This window comes from Hippopotamus amphibius, chromosome 10 (assembly GCF_030028045.1).
Source record: "Hippopotamus amphibius kiboko isolate mHipAmp2 chromosome 10, mHipAmp2.hap2, whole genome shotgun sequence".
NCBI classification, from domain to species: Eukaryota; Metazoa; Chordata; class Mammalia; order Artiodactyla; family Hippopotamidae; genus Hippopotamus; species Hippopotamus amphibius.
This window is the reverse complement of record NC_080195.1, coordinates 76,244,433-76,261,558: the sequence shown is the minus strand read 5'-3', so window position 1 is coordinate 76,261,558 and position 17,126 is coordinate 76,244,433. Positions and strand designations below refer to the sequence as shown.

General features: G+C 34.9%; 1 protein-coding gene across 2 annotated transcripts in view; it reads left to right on the top strand.

Moving 5' to 3' along the window:
• EPHA3 (EPH receptor A3) overlaps positions 1-17,126 on the top strand; it is a 352,548-nt gene that overhangs the window by 220,399 nt on the left and 115,023 nt on the right. For both annotated transcript variants that reach the window (XM_057697498.1, XM_057697499.1), the window contains exons 4-5: positions 13,968-14,123; positions 14,801-15,136. In XM_057697498.1, the coding sequence (XP_057553481.1) occupies positions 13,968-14,123; positions 14,801-15,136 (492 nt within the window). The remainder of the gene's footprint in view (positions 1-13,967; positions 14,124-14,800; positions 15,137-17,126) is intronic.

Genomic DNA, 17,126 nt, shown 5'->3' with positions numbered 1-17,126 from the left:
TTAAGGTTAGATGGTATACATATTGTAATTATTATTGTTACTCAATTGGAAATTCACTTACACCTTTTCTCTTTTAAGCTAACTTAATATGTTCGTTCAGGGAATTAAGTTTCTTTAGTAAATATACCCCATAAATTTTTTTATCCTGAGGATAGTTGCTTAAATGTAATTGAAAAATTTCTTTAAAAGAAATGTTTAGAAGAAACTGAGGAGTCTCCTAGTCTTCTTTACTTGTAGCTTTAAAATATATGATTTATTGTTAATTACATAGATAGATTTTTATATTATGTATATCTTACATATATTATATGCATTTAGCTGCATTTAGCACCTAATGGAACACACATATATATATATATATATTTTAAATTGTCTTGTCTTCTTCCTATTTTTGCATTATGGAACTTCGTGATTGACTCATAGCATGAGACTGATTCTTTAAAGGGAAATTTGGTCTACTAAGATGTTTATGATTGGTTAAACCTAGTAATTGGGCGTGGGAAATATTATAATGGGACATTGCTATGAAGAGAAGGAGAAAGCTTCCATTATTCTCTCAAAATTTATTGGATTTATTGGTCACTTTCGTGAACCAAGCATTCTAGGTGCTCACTGTCTTAGCTCTCACACCGCAGTAATATGAGTTGAGTTTTAAAGAGTAGAATGTTTTTTTACATGTGTTTTATAAAAACAGAATCAAATCTTCAGCATTTAGTTTATATGTAGGTCTAGTAACTGTTGCCTTGAGAGATATGTCGGTTGTCAACTGAGTTGAGCACAGTTTTGGGAAAAGATTTCAGGTAGTAGCAATTTTCTCAGTCCTGTAAGCACACACATGGTTAAGTGGGAAGGCAATCAAAAATGAGAACTGGACTATGAGTTTGGATTATTTCAGATATTAGTGAACATGAAATTAAATTCATATAGTCCCACAATTTATTCTCCTTCTTTAGATATAGCTTCCTACTGTATATTATCAAATAAAGTGAAAGTACTATGAACCAAGATTTCCTCAGAAGGAAAATGGTATGGATCCAGAGGTGATAAGTTATGTTAAGGCATTTTAAATGTGCTATTTTCTGGTCCTAATTAATAAAAATTTTATTGGTTTTAAAATCAGTTGTTACAGAGTGACAAGTACAGATTGCGGACAGTGCTAAAGGCTTTTCTACGCGTCTTTTCTTTTTTTAATTTTTATTTATTTTTTATGACAGTATAGTTAATTTACATGTTGTGTTAATTTTTAAGTGTAAAGCAAAGTGAATTCAGTTATACATATGTCCGTGTTCTTTTTCAGATTCTTTTCCATTATAGATTATTACAAGATATTGAGTATAGTTCTGTGTGCTATACAGTAAATCCTAACAAGGACTTATTTGTTTACCTATTTTATATACAGTAGTCTGTATATGTTAATCCCAAACTCCTAATTTAACCTCTCCCCACTACCCTAGCTATCCCCTTTCGTAACCATAAATTTGTTTTCTGTGTCTGTGAGTCTATGTCTGTTTTGTAAATAAGTTACTTGGTATCATTTTTTTTTTTTAGATTCCACATGTAAGTGATATCATATGATATTTGTCTTTTTCTGTCTGATCTATGCATCTTTTCTGAAGTGCATCAAATCTACCCCCAAAGTCTTGGGAAAGGTGCTATTTTCTTTCACGTTTGTTGGTATCTTGAGTATTTATTTACTCTTCAATATATACTTTGAAGAACCCCAAATACAATGTAATTTTTAGTGAAAATCACATATATGATATATAAAGTTGAATATTTTATTTTCCTAGGCTACTTGAGAATTCTTAATGTTTAACAGACTAATAAATTCCACAATAAAGTGGAATTGCATTGGCCCTTTCCCCCACTACAAAATAAAGTTCATTATTTCAGCTGGTAACAAAGAGAAAGTAGAAAATCAACCTATGGTAAGCAGGCAGATTCCCCTGCACAGAAATCCAGCTCACAAATACTTTTCTAGCAGACCTACAACAGTTAAGCATTCTCTGTTCATTACGAATAGAATTTCCTTCCATCAGAGCCATTCATCTTGCTAGACATAGGCTTGAGATATTGTTGAAAAAAATTACTATTGGCAAACGGTTACTGCAAGAAAATGAGGTAATCAATTTTCCTAGTGCCCAGTAAGATCTGTCTAATATTTTTATAGCCATACTATATAAATTTGTTACATTAATTTTAGGGTGATGGATCTATTGTCAGTTCTATTAGTTATCACTTTTTAGACTTACATGATGAGAAGACAGTGGATACAAAAACACATACATATATGTGTCTAGCAATCCCTCAGACTTGGGTGTAATTTCTGGTTACAACATTTAAAATGGTGGGGTAAGCAGCTAATTCATTTAATATCATTAATATCAATCATTTCCTTAGGAAAAGTAGATAATACCTGTCTCACATGATTTTTGTGAGTGCAGAGGTGAAACATGTGTAGTGCTAGACATGGAGGAGATTTTCAGTAAATGGTATTTATTATATTACATAGAGGCGAGGTGTTCTCTTCAAGTAGCTAGTTCTGGGGAAGGTGATGCAAGCAGGTAATGCAATCTGCCTGGCTTTTCAAAGGCTGCTGAGATAAGATATGACTCAATGCCCCATTTCCTTCCCAATCCCTCACCTCTCTAGACTCATATACAAGATCTACACCCCTAACTTTGCTGAATATAAGAAGACAATCAGTTATCCTGAATGAATTTCCCAAGTCGATTAACAAAATTTTAAACAGTTCTCCAGAGAATGGATGGAATGGAATGTTCTCTGTCCTGAAGAAACACTTGCAGAATGCACACAGTGGTCTGAATTAGAGAAACACACACACCTGCAGACACACACACTAGATGTGGCTATTTTAACACACACAAAGACATACCCATTCTTTTTTTTGCCTCCTTTTCCCTCCTCTCCGTCCTTCTGTCCTGTCTCCCTCTCTCTCTCTCTCTCTCTCCTTCCACTACTTCAATGGCAGCAACACTGAGCACAGATTACCAAATCTGAAATTGTCTGAAATGACAGGAGTGAATAAAAATGGCAGACATCTTCCTACTGTTGTTTTTCCTCCTTATGTTCCAAACTCTTGTGTCCCAGTCATTTGTATTAAAAGATATGTATTTGCCAACTATAAGCAATGTATTTTAATATTTCCTCTATATTTTCTCCCATTCTTTCTGCCCTTTCTCTCCTCGTCTCAAATGGATTTAACTTTTTTAGTCTTTTTGTTGCAATGCATCTGCCTCCCAAGTTGAATGTAATATTCTACTATAATAGTCATAACTATGAAAAAATTTTCATCTCTATATTTAGAAATTCACCATTTCAAGATATTCAAGCCTGTTTCATTTTATTTTTATAACACCATTAAATACTGCTATCCATTTCTGTGGCAACTGCCCATGAGATTCTTCTATATATTTTGAGAAGTTTCTTTCTACCTTAATTGGTGAGGAGGAAGAGATACTTTTGTATTTTTGACATACAAATTAGAATAGCTCTATACATTTGAAACTTTAGATACCAGTTTTTTCTTTGAAAAACTTCATATTCTTATGTAAATTGGAAAATGATTTTTTCATGAATGGGATGGAATTAATTTTATGTGAAATTCAAATTTATAGACATACTGTTCTACACAATTATGAATGTTTGTGTCCTCCTTAATAGTTTCAAAATAAGTGATTGGTTTAAAAAGATTTTTTGAAATACTCATTCAGCTAATGATTTTGCTGATCTTATGGGCATCTAATTTAATAGTTTTTATATTTTCCTTGTGGAATCCATTCTTACACATTTAAGAGAGTGAATTTAACAATGCTTTGAATATAAATCTCCTTTCTATTTTGGAGCAAATATTTACCAAAAGCATAAAAATAAGTAAAAAGAGACCCTAGAATTATATTAGCTCATTTTATGTTTCTCTATATTGCCTTATACATTGCTGTTAACCATGAAGTAAATCAAAGCAAATATTGAATACTTTTAAATTGCAGACTTCTTCTAGTTGGTAATATTTTGTGATTATAAAGTGAATGTTCAGTGTATAAATGATACCTTATATAAATTTGCTTTCTCACCAGAATATTATCAAATAGTCATTTTTATAAATTTCAACAATAAAAATTGAATGGAAAGATGATAGGATTATAAGAATTGTTAAGGTACACATTTGAAAGTTGCAGAGGTATTTCCTCAGAATAGAAAATGACATTATTTGAAAATAAACTTGCCTAAAATATAAAACTGATTTAAATTTAATAATGTCATCATTCCTCAAATTCTAGATGGCTACTTGTTTTTAGAGTGGATCATTAACAATGTAGCTAAGAAAGCAAATATTTTTGCAATGTGTCCTGCAGTGTTTACAGAAATTTTTTCCTCTGAGTTTTCCACGTTTTATAGGTTTTCATTTAAATCCTGGATTTTTTAAATTGTGCTAGTTTCTATGTAAATTTTCCCAAGTGAAGATAGAACTACTTGAGATCAAAAGTGTGAAATTCACATTAGCGGGGCTATCAATATTTGCAGTCAACCATAATTTCCTCCTATGTTGCTTTTTTAAAGAAGACAGAGACGAGAAATGAAACTCCTTGACCTGTATAATAGAAGCAAGAGCTAATCAAAACTGTGGGGGGCGGGGTGTGTGTGTGTGTGTGTGTGTGTGTGTGTATAGGAAAAAGAGAGTGAGAAAGAGTAATATAGGTGTGTAGATTTAGGCCCCATATACAGTATACATTTAGTTTTGCACTTTATGTGATATGCACCTAAAGGTCAAATTACACACACACACACACACACACACATACACATACTATGTTCATTAACTAAAGTATTTTGATTTTTTTCTATGTGCGTGTGCAATCTTTATAATTTTAAGACAATATTTTTGTTTTTCATTAAAATGATAATGTTAAGAAAAATATATAAACAATAAAAGCAGGATTGCATACACATTATTTTATTCTGCTTTTTTACCATAAAATATTCTTTTAATTACTTTATTTATTTATTGGCTGCCTTGGGTCTTCGTTGCTGTGCTCGGGCTTTCTCTAGTTGCGGCAAGCTGGGGCTACTCTTCGTGGTGATGCGTGCGCTTCATTGCAGTGGCTTCTCTTGTTGTGGAGCACAGGCTCTAGGCACACGGGCTTCAGCAGTTGTGGCATGTGGGCTCAGTAGTTGTGGCGCACAAGCTTAGTTGCTCTGCAGCATGTGGGATCTTCCCAGCCCAGGGATTGAACCCATGTCCCCTGCATTGGCAGGCAGATTCTTAACTACTGCACCACCAGGGAAGTCCACCATAAAATATTATGAGCATCTTTTTGAGTGAGACATAATGTGTCTCATAAATGTGTGAGAATAGCATAATTTATATATGAAATTGTATGACCACAGCATAATTTAACCACCCTTCTAATTTGAGGCATTTTATTCTTTCCAATTTGCCAATATTATAAATAGCATTGTTTGTATATCTTTTTGTATATAAACATATACGGGACCTGATTGCGCTTTGTACATTCATGTACAATAGATCCTTGGAAATAGCATCTGAAGTTTTCATGACTTGTATCTCAAACTCCTAATCTGGGTGACTACAAATCTATGATGGCAATTCTATGCTCCTAAAATTGACTTATGAAGGTGAGTGTTGGATTGCTGACCTCAGTAAGCTCTAGCAATAGTTCCAATGCAGCCTGGAGAATGCTCATCCATAGTAGAGCTTATTCAGACATGGAAGTGATTTACCTCCTCCAAAATCCCTTCCTAGGAGTGGTTTTCTTAGACATTCCAAAGTTATTCTGTGCTAAAGAAAACTTCTGACACTATTCTGAAAAGCTTTTCCAGGCTGTCTCTCAATATATCCTAAATATAGATTTGGGCCCTATGCATTTTATGTTCACCACAATAATATCCCATAAAAATGATTCTCTTTCATTCTTGGTCTCTCGCTCGCTCTCTCCCTCCCTGCCCATCCCCTTCTTGCCTCCCTGTTTTTAGTATTTACCTGCTTATAACATACATATTCCTATGAATTTGTAAATTTTATTACTGGGTCTCATTCTCTAGGCACTGATAATTAAGCATAGAAAAACTCAACTAGTGCTACTCCTAAAGCACACAGTTCTTCCTTAAGAGTGGAAGACAACTGCAAAGCTGGCAAAGCACAGCATCCTTAGGACGGGGTCTCCTGTAGCATTCTCTTTGTGGTGAACATGCATTGGACATATTTCAGTGTTACTGGCACCTGTCTTGCTAAATCTGATGGAACAACAACAAACACAATAAAGTCTTGTTACTAAGCTATCTTTGAGCTACACTAGATTGTGATTGATTCTGTTGTGTTTAATGGTATGGTGGCATTTTGCCTTAGGCCTTTTTTATTGAACAGTGGAAGGAACAGAAGAAGGAAACACTTGATCACTTTGTAAATGCTGCACATTGCAGGCAGGGTTTAATGACTGAACGTAGCCACTTCCAGTGTATTGAAATGCCTCCGCCTTGCCTCAAAGCATTGTACCTCTATTCAAATGGCAAAGAATAGAGTTCCTGTAAGATTGTGGAGTGCAGCTCATTTTGGGAATAAACAGTTTCTTTGACCTTGTACCGGCAAATAGACCCTGTCAGGCCTGGAATTGCAAGGCCAGGAAATCATCTGTTTAGTCAATGCTGGTTCTGGTCATTAGTTTGTGTTTATGGCTGGGAATTGATAATATAGCCCTGTGTATAGAGCACAGGTCTGAATACTAAAAGGACTCTATTTACCAACAGCTTTATTTTTTAATTTAAAGTTAATTCAAATTGAAATGAGCCTTTTAACCCTTAATTAGGACCATGTTTTCTCTTAAAAGTCAACCACATTAGTCAACTGGAGACAAAATTCACTTTGCAATTGAAAAGCTGTCTACTTTCTTTCAACAGTAGCCACCATGGTTTACTAAGTGCATTTGTTTTCCTTTCACTGTGGTAACTTTACCCATTCTCTGTATCAGCATAACTCAAACCCATCAATTACTTCTTAGAGGAAAAGTGTGCTATGTGCTTTGGGAAAGAGGCCAAGATTCTATCTGGAAGCTTTTTTATAATTATTATTCATTGTATAGCCAGTGCTCATAATACTCCCTGTTTCATACTTTTGTCTTCATTCTTTTCCAAAGCTGGTAGTTTGTTATTTTATCCCACTACCGATCCGTAGTATTTAGTTCCTGTTTTATTGTTACCTCTTTATAAACATGGAATCAGCAGATTCCCAAAATATTTGTAATTCCTTTATTACACATTGGTATTATTTTGACTTCCTTCTATTATTTTATTCACACTTTTAGTGTTTCTTAATAGAAAATTAACATTTGACAAGAGCATCATCATTTTTGTTCCACTGTGGCCCATCCTGGGGTTTTTGCAATAAGTTTCGGGGTTTGCTTAGGAAATGAACATGCATGCTCTCACTAACTGGGCACTTAAAATAAAAGAACTAAAAGCTGGATTAACAAAAGAAAGGCAAATAAAACCTCGCTTCAGACTAACAGAAAAAAATGTATTGTTTTTTAAATTGTATTTTCAGTATCTTGCTAGTTTTCCTTACTGTAAAAAGAGAAAAAGAAAATCATGCCTTCTAACATTTTTAAAAATTAAAAATAATAATTAATATCAATATTTTAATTTTTCATTTATTCCTATAAGATTTCCCAGCTTTTAAACATTCTACACTATCTAAAATATACATAAAAGGAAAATATAATGAAATATAGTTTTATTATGCTATTGAGTGAGATGAAAGTACAATAATAGGGAATTATTTGCTTGGTGGTGAATTTGTCTTTCAATCCATCCAATCATGAAATCCACATGCCCTTTGAATATATATGCTCTGGTATAGAAAAAACTGAAAAGGGCAAAACCCTGTCATTTCTTTTTTCTTTTTTTTTAATAGTTTTATTTTTTTTATAAAATCTTTTTTTTTTAACGTATTTATTTTTGTGGCTGTGTTGGGTCTTCGATGCTACGTGTGGGCTTTCTCTAGTTGCAGTGAGTGGGGGCTACTCTGTTGTGGTGCATGGGCTTCTCATTGCAGTGGCTTCACTTGCAGAACATGGGCTCTAGGCGCATGGGTTTCAGGAGTTTCAGTAGGATGCGGGCTCAGAAGTTGTGGCTCACGGGCTCTAGAGCGGAGGCTCAGTAGTTATGGTGCATAAGCTTAGTTGCTCGGTGGCATGTGGGATCTTCCCAGCCCAGGGATCGAACCTGTGTCCCCTGCATTGGCAGGCAGATTCTCAACCACTGTGCCACCAAGGAAGTCCCTAAACCTGTCATTTCTTGATTCAAGCATATTTCTTTTAAATCAGAAGAGAACTTCTTTTCTTTGTCTTGTTGCCCTATGAGATTTTGTAATTTCAATGGCTAATTTTAATCCTTAAAGTGGGGATGAAAGTGAAGATACTTTTTCTATCTTTTTTTTCTACTTAGAAAGTTCTAGGAATCCTACAAATTTTGGTACACAAAGTATTAACATTTTAAAGTGTCTAGCCTGAAGAGTATTTAGAGACAAGACAGTCAATACCTATCAGTTGATAAGTGAAGAAATTGAAGTCCAGAGAGGACAATTGTTTGCAAGTTAATTACTCACTCAAAAAATGTACTTTATCAGCTGCTAGGTGCTAAGCAATGTGCTAGACACTGGGCATGCAAAATGAATAGGAAATAACTCTTGTCTCTATAGTGCTCAGAGTCTAAGCTGGGAACAGACAATAATTACTAAAAATGGAATTTCAAGCTTATTTTAGAAGAGGAAGTCACTATCCCAACTACCTCATAAAAATTGGAAGATACCTGGTCAGTGACTTTGAGATAATACCTATTTAGTAGAAAAGACTATATCAAAACCTACATTTCCTCTTTCCCAGTCTGGGAGGTCTTCCTGTAAAATGCTGAAAACACCTTGAAGTGTTAGGATATAAAGAAGTGGAATCAGGGAATTTCTTGGTGAAGATAACTTAAAAATGTTGTGTTGCAAAGTGTCTTAGCACTTACATTCTCAAATGAGAAGACCCATTTCTAAAACAATAGGGCCATGTGGAATAAATCAGTCTCCTCTTTAAAGCTAGGATTGTGAATTTTATCACTGTGATTGGACAAAATAAATTGTCTAGGTCATTTTAGGAGATCAGTACATGTTTGTTTTTTGAAAGTGAATAAATGAAATCCAAACATCACATGAACAAGTCTGATTCCAAGTAAATCCATAATGCTATCCAGAAGGACCTGAGGAGGTGCGACATCCCATTTTTAATGGTTAATTTAGTTTCATGCATCATCCTACTTTGCTTTATCAAAGCCAAGAGTTCCTGCCACACTTACGTAGTTCAGAAATCTCCACTACAGCAAGGGGATAAAACATCTCTGGGACCACAAAAAAAGGGCAGCAGTTTGCCTCTACTTAAAAGATCTTACAAGGCTTAATCACTCTTTGGTTTTACTACCCTGAGGTAGAAATCTATGAATAATTTTACCAGTGTTTGACTGACAAGAACATGTACTGCTAGGTTATCTGAGGAAAGATGTAAAGCAGAATTCTGTCATTTTGGCAGCAGGCTTTGAATATGTGCATTTCCACCTTAGTTAAGTATTGGTTTAGTAGCTGGCCAACATAGGGAAGGCCTTAACTATATAGCAGAAGTTTTTTTTTTTTTTTAATTTTTTTATTTTAAAACTTAAAGCTGGATAAATCTGAAATAGTATTAATTTATTTACCATTTGTCAATGTTCTCTGTTCTTTAATAGTCCTTAATAAGTTGACCAAGACTTCCTTTGAGTAAGAAAAGGAAAGAAAACACATTAACACATCTCCTTTCTACTTCTTAGCTGGGTTTTACTTTTTGTATGCTGAACCTTCTCAGTCTCTAAACTAGTACATAATCAGAGACATGTGCACACTGTTATGTTAATAGTTTTACATTCAAGGAAGGGAAGGAGATACTTTTAAATTATAATCATTCCTTCTGCTACCATAAGCAAAGATAATAAAACCCCTTAGAGGTAGAGTTTCAAATTTTTCCAGGAGGATTTTTTTAAGAATAAAGAAGGTATAATAGAAGGATAGGTATTTAAGTACAAGCTGATTTTTCGCAAGGGAGGGAGATTATTTATTGGTCGGAAAAAGTTTGAAGTAAGTATATTATATAAAGAATTTCCCCTTATACATATAAAGATAATGTTTCTTACCAGCATAATAATTTTATTAGCGAATATAAACTTTTCAGTCATATTCTCAAATTTGTTGAACAATATGAATGGAAGATTTAGAAATTTTGTCTGTATTAAGAAAAAGAAGATTTACTTGTATGCCTCCCACATATAGTGGGTCACCCTATTCTTAAAGTTGACAGACAACCTCTGCCCTTCCAACAAAAGCACAATTGCTCATGTGCCCATAACAACATTACACCTCAAACAGATAGAAAATCCTGAAGAATACAAGAGAACATCAGCCTTTCTGAAATGGGGTCTTACTAGAAATAGATGACAAGACTGTATGTGTTTAATTAAATGTGTTGCATTAAATTTTTTTAGATGACTATTCTTCAATGTCATACCAACAACTTAGAATTGATAGGAAAATAGTTTGCTTTTAATGAGTGATTTACATAAAATTAAAAACAGAAATTCTCTTGCTTGTTCAGACTATCATGGAATTTCTTTGTTATCTTGGGCATTCTGTTTGTACTTCAGTTATTCATTCTGTAAAACAAGAAGATTAATATCTACCTTGATTATTTCAATAGAACTGTTGTGAGATTTAATTGAGATGGTATATCTGAAAGTTCTTCAGAAAGAGTAAAAGTGTCTACAAAATTTAGGATGTTACTATAGAACTTAGCATTGTACTCAGGATAGAGTTAACATTCAATGAATATCTGTAAATTGATGATTAAATCCTATCAGCCAGCTGCCAGGTGCCAGAAGATGCACAGTAGAATCTGTCCCTAACTGTGTGTCAACTAACATCCTGGATTTTCTGATGTAAAACACACAGACTGGCCAATGTGATTTCTTAGGATCTTTTTAGCTCCAATAAGTTATGATTCTATACAATTAATACATCTCAGCTGAATTCTCTTTGTCTTTTTTTTATCATTTGGAAACGTTTTCTACTGCAAGTAAAAGGAAACGTGACCATAGTGACTTAAAACACACAGGGTGTTACTTTTCTGACATTATAAGAAATCCTGAGATTGGTGCTTGCTGGGTCAACAAGAGCAGGGCACACATCTCTCTGATTTTCTTGGCCTTTAACCCAGCGTCTCCTATAAGCCATTATACCCATAATCAATGCTGCAATAATGTAGATGAAGTGGTTTCAGTTGCATTTGGATCATCTTGTTAGAAAAGAAAAAGGTATCCCAAAGACTTTCATCAGATTTCTGTTTGTATCTCTTTAGCCATCTCTTTGGCCATAACTTTGGCCATCCACCTCTATTTGCAATGAAATCTGAGTTAGGGACTACTTGGCAGAATGCAGTTCTGAACAAAATCAGGATTCTATTAACAAACAGGAAGCAGGATTGAGATACTGAATATGTAACCAACAATACCCACCAAATTCCTCTACTTAAGTTTGTCTTTTCCCATTGATCTATTTGTGTATTTGATTATGCTCCTTACAGGCCAACTCCTACTGTCTTTCCATAATCCTTCTCGAATGGGATTCCTTCTGTGTATTTCTCCCAACAGCTCAATCAGAATGGAGTGCTTGCTCCATGTGGCCTGTATTAAATTTCTGTTGCCTGCTTTCAAATTGCAAGGGCCTTTTTGGACGGACAGAATTAGGGACACTTGTATCTTCAGCACTAACAAGGAGCCTGTACAAAACCAGATGATTGACAAGTACTTATTAAACTGCATGCATGTGTGCCTGCCTATCTTTTACTATTCTCATCTCTAAGGTTATTATTTACTCGTGATTAGATAAAGTCTGGTTACTAGTTCGAGTCGCATTCTTAACTTCTATGCTTAATAACTGTAGCTACTTTCGATACTATCGGAAATTCTGTGCTGTAGTGCTGTAGCTAAGAAGTGATTGTATGACTATGTTGTCTTTTCTTTAAATATCACATAGTATAGCCATTTATAGTATTAACAAAAAGTGATTGAGTGTTTAGCGAATACCTTTATGCTAAATGTTGTATAAACCATAAAAGCCTCAAATAAAAACACAGAGATAAATTTACAAGCAAACAAAATAACAAAGTACATTGGAACATTGCAACTTAATCTTTTAAAGACTCAGCAATGCCCTTTTGCAAATTTAAAGGCACTCAATAATAAGTTAAATTGAAACCAGAAGTTAAGTGTGTAGTTTGTTTATACTTTATATCATTTCCCCCTGAGGCAATATGACATGAGATATGAGTGGATCTTTCTAACCAGTGTTTAAGGACAATGTTCAAAAGTTTATAATCCTAATCCAAGTTTGGTTAGGGCAGTAGCATTTATTGGAGTGGCTCTCAGTATGGTACCAAAAGTTGTTCAATTTAATGTAATATGGTCCTAGAGCAGCCATTCTTAGTAGGAACTTGAAAACAGCAAGACTAGATTGATTACTATAATTTTAAATTATTCTAATTGTTTGTCTTGTCACTGTATTTTCCTTGGCAGTGTTATCCCCCAAGAAATGTTCAATAGGAAGATACACTATTATAGAGTGTGTTATCTTTGAAAATGCATTTAGTGATTATAAAAGTTAAGATTTATTCACACAGTTTTTATTTGAATGTAAATAACCTATTATTCACAACATGAAGTTGATATAAGAAAATTTTGGAATTCAGTGATAAACATAGTCTATATGGTCTAGTCTCTATTTAAATGTTTTAAGCCATCAAATCTCAATGTAGCTTTGAAGTTGAGTTTTAGACACATAAGACGTTACTGGCTTCCAAAGATGACCTGAAGAAACTTAAAAATTTAAGATCCTGAATTCCTTCCTCAAAAGAATGTCAAGGGGTTTTTGTTAGGATTTTCACTATGATTTCAGTTCTCACTGTAATTATGAAAATGGATCAAATAAAACAGTACAGCATGTTAAAATTTATATCAGATTAAATGAAAATACTATAATGAAGACATTTCTCTAAAAGCTGTAAATAGATAGTGAATGCTAAATGGGCAGCTGAAAATCAATATCTGGTAACCAGCTCATTGGGCTTAAAAAAAAAAAAACATGTCATTCAGAGATATGGCTGGAAAGAAAGAAGATAACATAGTTATTTTGAAAAGCTTTAATCTAGTAACAATTCACAAGTATATCAGTTTAAGTAAAATTATACCTCCCTGTGTATTTGAGATATAGGCAAGGAAATATATCAAAATCTTTATTTTAGGCCATTACCATAGACGTTAAGGAATGACACTGCCAAGGGCGAACAAAATACCACAGCTCAGGAGAATCAAGAATCTTAAAATACAGACAAAACCATGATTTCTTCCTTCAGTTGCTTACAATTAGTGGGGATAAAGTTGTACACGCAGAAACTACATAGAAAACAAGTGGGTATGTAATGTAGTGCTAGTGCTAACTGCAGAGCAGAGATTGTACACATTGCATCATGTTTAAAAAGGGAATGGCTGCATGATGACATGGCTTTGCTTTATTTTCTCCACAAATAGTCCAACACCAAGTAAAGCTGTGAAAACATGAGCTGGGAATTTCATCACACTCTAGTGCCAAAATAATCTAAATCTTGTGGGTTTTTTTCCCCCTTAGCATTTGGTGCAAATACAAACGTGTATGTGGAGAAACTACATTGGGCCACGTTATTTGCTTCTGTGAATTCTGGGAGGAAAAAAAAATAGATTTTATTCATAATGAATGCATGCCCTAGCCGCCTTGAAATTTGAAATCTGTTTTACTTATTTTCAAGAATACCTTTTTAAAAGAGTCATTTTGTTTGTAGCTTGCCGACCAGGTTTCTACAAGGCCTCGGGTGGTAATATGAAGTGTGCTAAGTGCCCACCTCACAGTTCTACTCACGAAGATGGTTCAGTCAACTGCAGGTGTGAGAATAATTACTTCCGAGCAGACAAAGACCCTCCATCCATGGCTTGTACCCGTGAGTAGTTTTGCTGCAACCCATGCCTCCATGTTTGTTTTATTTCCTTTTTTCTTCTTGCTATTGTGCTTTTTTTTTTTTTTTTTTAAGCATTTGGTCCATTTCCTTCCGTTATCCATGTGCAAATTAAAAGCTTTCTCTGCTTCACTCTCCATGCTTGGCTCACCACAAATGCAACATTTATCACACAAAAGAAATTAGTTTTTAAAGCACTTCCTGCAACAGGACCCCCAGAAAGAAAGACAATTTTATATATCTTGTTTTAGATCTTGCATTATTTTGACAGGGTAGGGGAGGTTTAGGCATGGGATTTGTGATTCCCTCTTGTTATATGTTGGTCATAGGTCATAGGGGAAAAGAACTAAGATTTATAAAACTAATACTAAAGTTTTCATAACGATTCACAAGGGCATTGAATTTAGTGGTAAATTCCTTTGTTGCACTTTGCGAATGCATCTTCAACCTGGAATCAAAACTCCCCCATTCATAGCTTGGGGAGGACAGTGCTCTTGAATCCATGTGTCTATAATCTCATGGATCCTCTAAGGATGAATTAAAAGTATATAATAAAGACAAGATGGTTATTTACCTCTTTCAGTTCCATTGTAAATTGTCGATTTCCCTTGTAGTAGAAAACAGAAGTGAGGCTCATTAATCTTTGTTGAACTACTTTGCAGGACCTCCATCTGCACCAAGAAACGTTATATCTAATATAAATGAGACCTCGGTTATCCTGGACTGGAGTTGGCCCCTGGACACAGGAGGCCGGAAAGATATTACCTTCAACATCATATGTAAAAAATGTGGGTGGAATGTAAAGCAGTGTGAGCCATGCAGCCCAAATGTCCGCTTCCTCCCTCGACAGTATGGACTCACCAACACCACGGTGACAGTGACAGACCTCCTGGCACACACTAACTACACCTTTGAGATTGATGCCATTAACGGGGTGTCAGAGCTGAGCTCGCCACCAAGACAGTTTGCTGCAGTCAGCATCACAACTAACCAGGCTGGTGAGTACACGCTGGGCGCTTCCTACTCCTGCCATCTCAGGGCCAAGGAACAGTTTTGACACAAGGAGTGGAAGAAAGGGTAGGAAAATAAAAAAGAGATTTGAGAGTCCCAGGTTATTCTCTTTTATCACTTTTAGACAGCTATGGTACATTAAATAGCTCACTTTAATTCTTAAAAATGAGAATAAATCACATTTGTTACATGATTTTTAACCAGTTTAATCCATTGCTTCCCAATTTGAAATCTGTAAACATTGGGGGCTCTGGAGACAGTACTTATGGGGCTCCTTGCAACATTTCCATATTTTCTAGAACTTAACAGACATTGAATCTAGCTTGGAAAAGGTTATGTAGGATATTTACAACTAGAAATATCTTTACCTTAGTTATAATTACATCAGATTTTGTGTATAGGTATTGTTATTTTATGCTCCCGGGAAGCTCTGGGCAGTACAGCTCAGGTAGTTAAAACTCTAATTAGTTAAAAAGAAGAAAATAAATCCATTTTATTTAATAGATACAATTTGTATTTAAAAATTAAAAATATGAAATTGAGGAGAAGCTTAGTAAAAAGAGGTCTTTGTAGAAAACAGTTGGAATCACTGTTCTAAAAAATTTCCAGGTATAAATTTTATGGTGATTTCATCAACTGTATTTTCCACTGACAACTTTTTCCTAATTAAAAAGAAAATACTATGTTGCCAGGTTGTAAGCAAAGGGCCTTTAATATGGAGTGGAAAATTTAAACAAACTTCTTACCTTTCTTTATCTTACATCCACAACATTTCTCTCTTCTTTACTGTTAGTAAATCCTGTTTTTTCAATCACACTTTAAATCTTCTGTTTTTCAGTTCTCTGATAATTCTTGTGATTTTTTTTTTTTACTGTGGTTTCTTAACAGTGTGGTGTCCAGAATTATTGATGGGGTTTTAGTTGTGATTTTCTCAAACATATAGAAGAGTTACACTTTGCAGTGTATACAGAGACACACCAGTGATATCCCTTTGAAATAAGACAGTCATTTTTCCAAGGTGATAACTGTGATGAATGAGTAAAAAACAGTTTTCTAATCAACGAGGCTTGTGCAAAATTAAGCTGGTAGATATTTATTGTGCATAATTGTCTCTGTAAGATATCATAATTAGGGATACAATTTGAGCAATTCAATTCAGAGATATTATTGTATAATTTATACACAAGCAAATAAACATTGGAGCCAAAAGCGGGGAAAGGAAGAGGCAGGATGGCACCTGGGGAATGCTTCAGCTAGACTACAGACTCCCGCATCTGTTCCCAGGAGCACTAACCCTGAATTGGAAGAGAGGATTAAGTGTAAACTCCACTTCTTTTCTGCATTTGGTTTAAATTATGGAAGTCCCTCTCCTCTCTAGTGGGACTCACTCTTTGCTTCGAGGATGTGAATACTGGATGTCAGAAGAAAAGAGAAAAGAAAGATGACTAAATTCTATCAGCTGGAGGAGGTCTTAGAGCAGCCAAGTAACTAAACAGGAAGCTCACCACCTTCTTTCTCTCACCTGGCAGACTCAGGGAGGTTTGTTAAACTACCAAGGGTGCAAAACTAATAGGTGTCGTCAGGGTTAATATTCTGCTGGTTGGTAAAATTTTGTACTTATTTCCATACTGGTTAGAAGCAGATATAATAACTTCTGAAGGTGAGTATAGAAATGCATCCATACTGATTAATTCCTCAAGTACCTTGAGTATCCCCTTAAATCCAGTATATCAGGTCCCCCATTTCCTTCCCCATAATCTAGCAATCAAAGGGATAAATCTTGGCATTAGAGGCATCTCTAGGCCAGTATCTCAGGTCCCCTTTCTTCTCCCCGCATAATCCAGCAACCAAAAGAGTAAATCCTGGCATTCGTGGGGTCTCCAGATCCCTGTGTAGGAACTCTTCCAACTTGAGGGCTCCAGGTTCCTGCCATGCCAGTTAATAGATATTTTGAATATAAACCCTGGCAGATTCCAT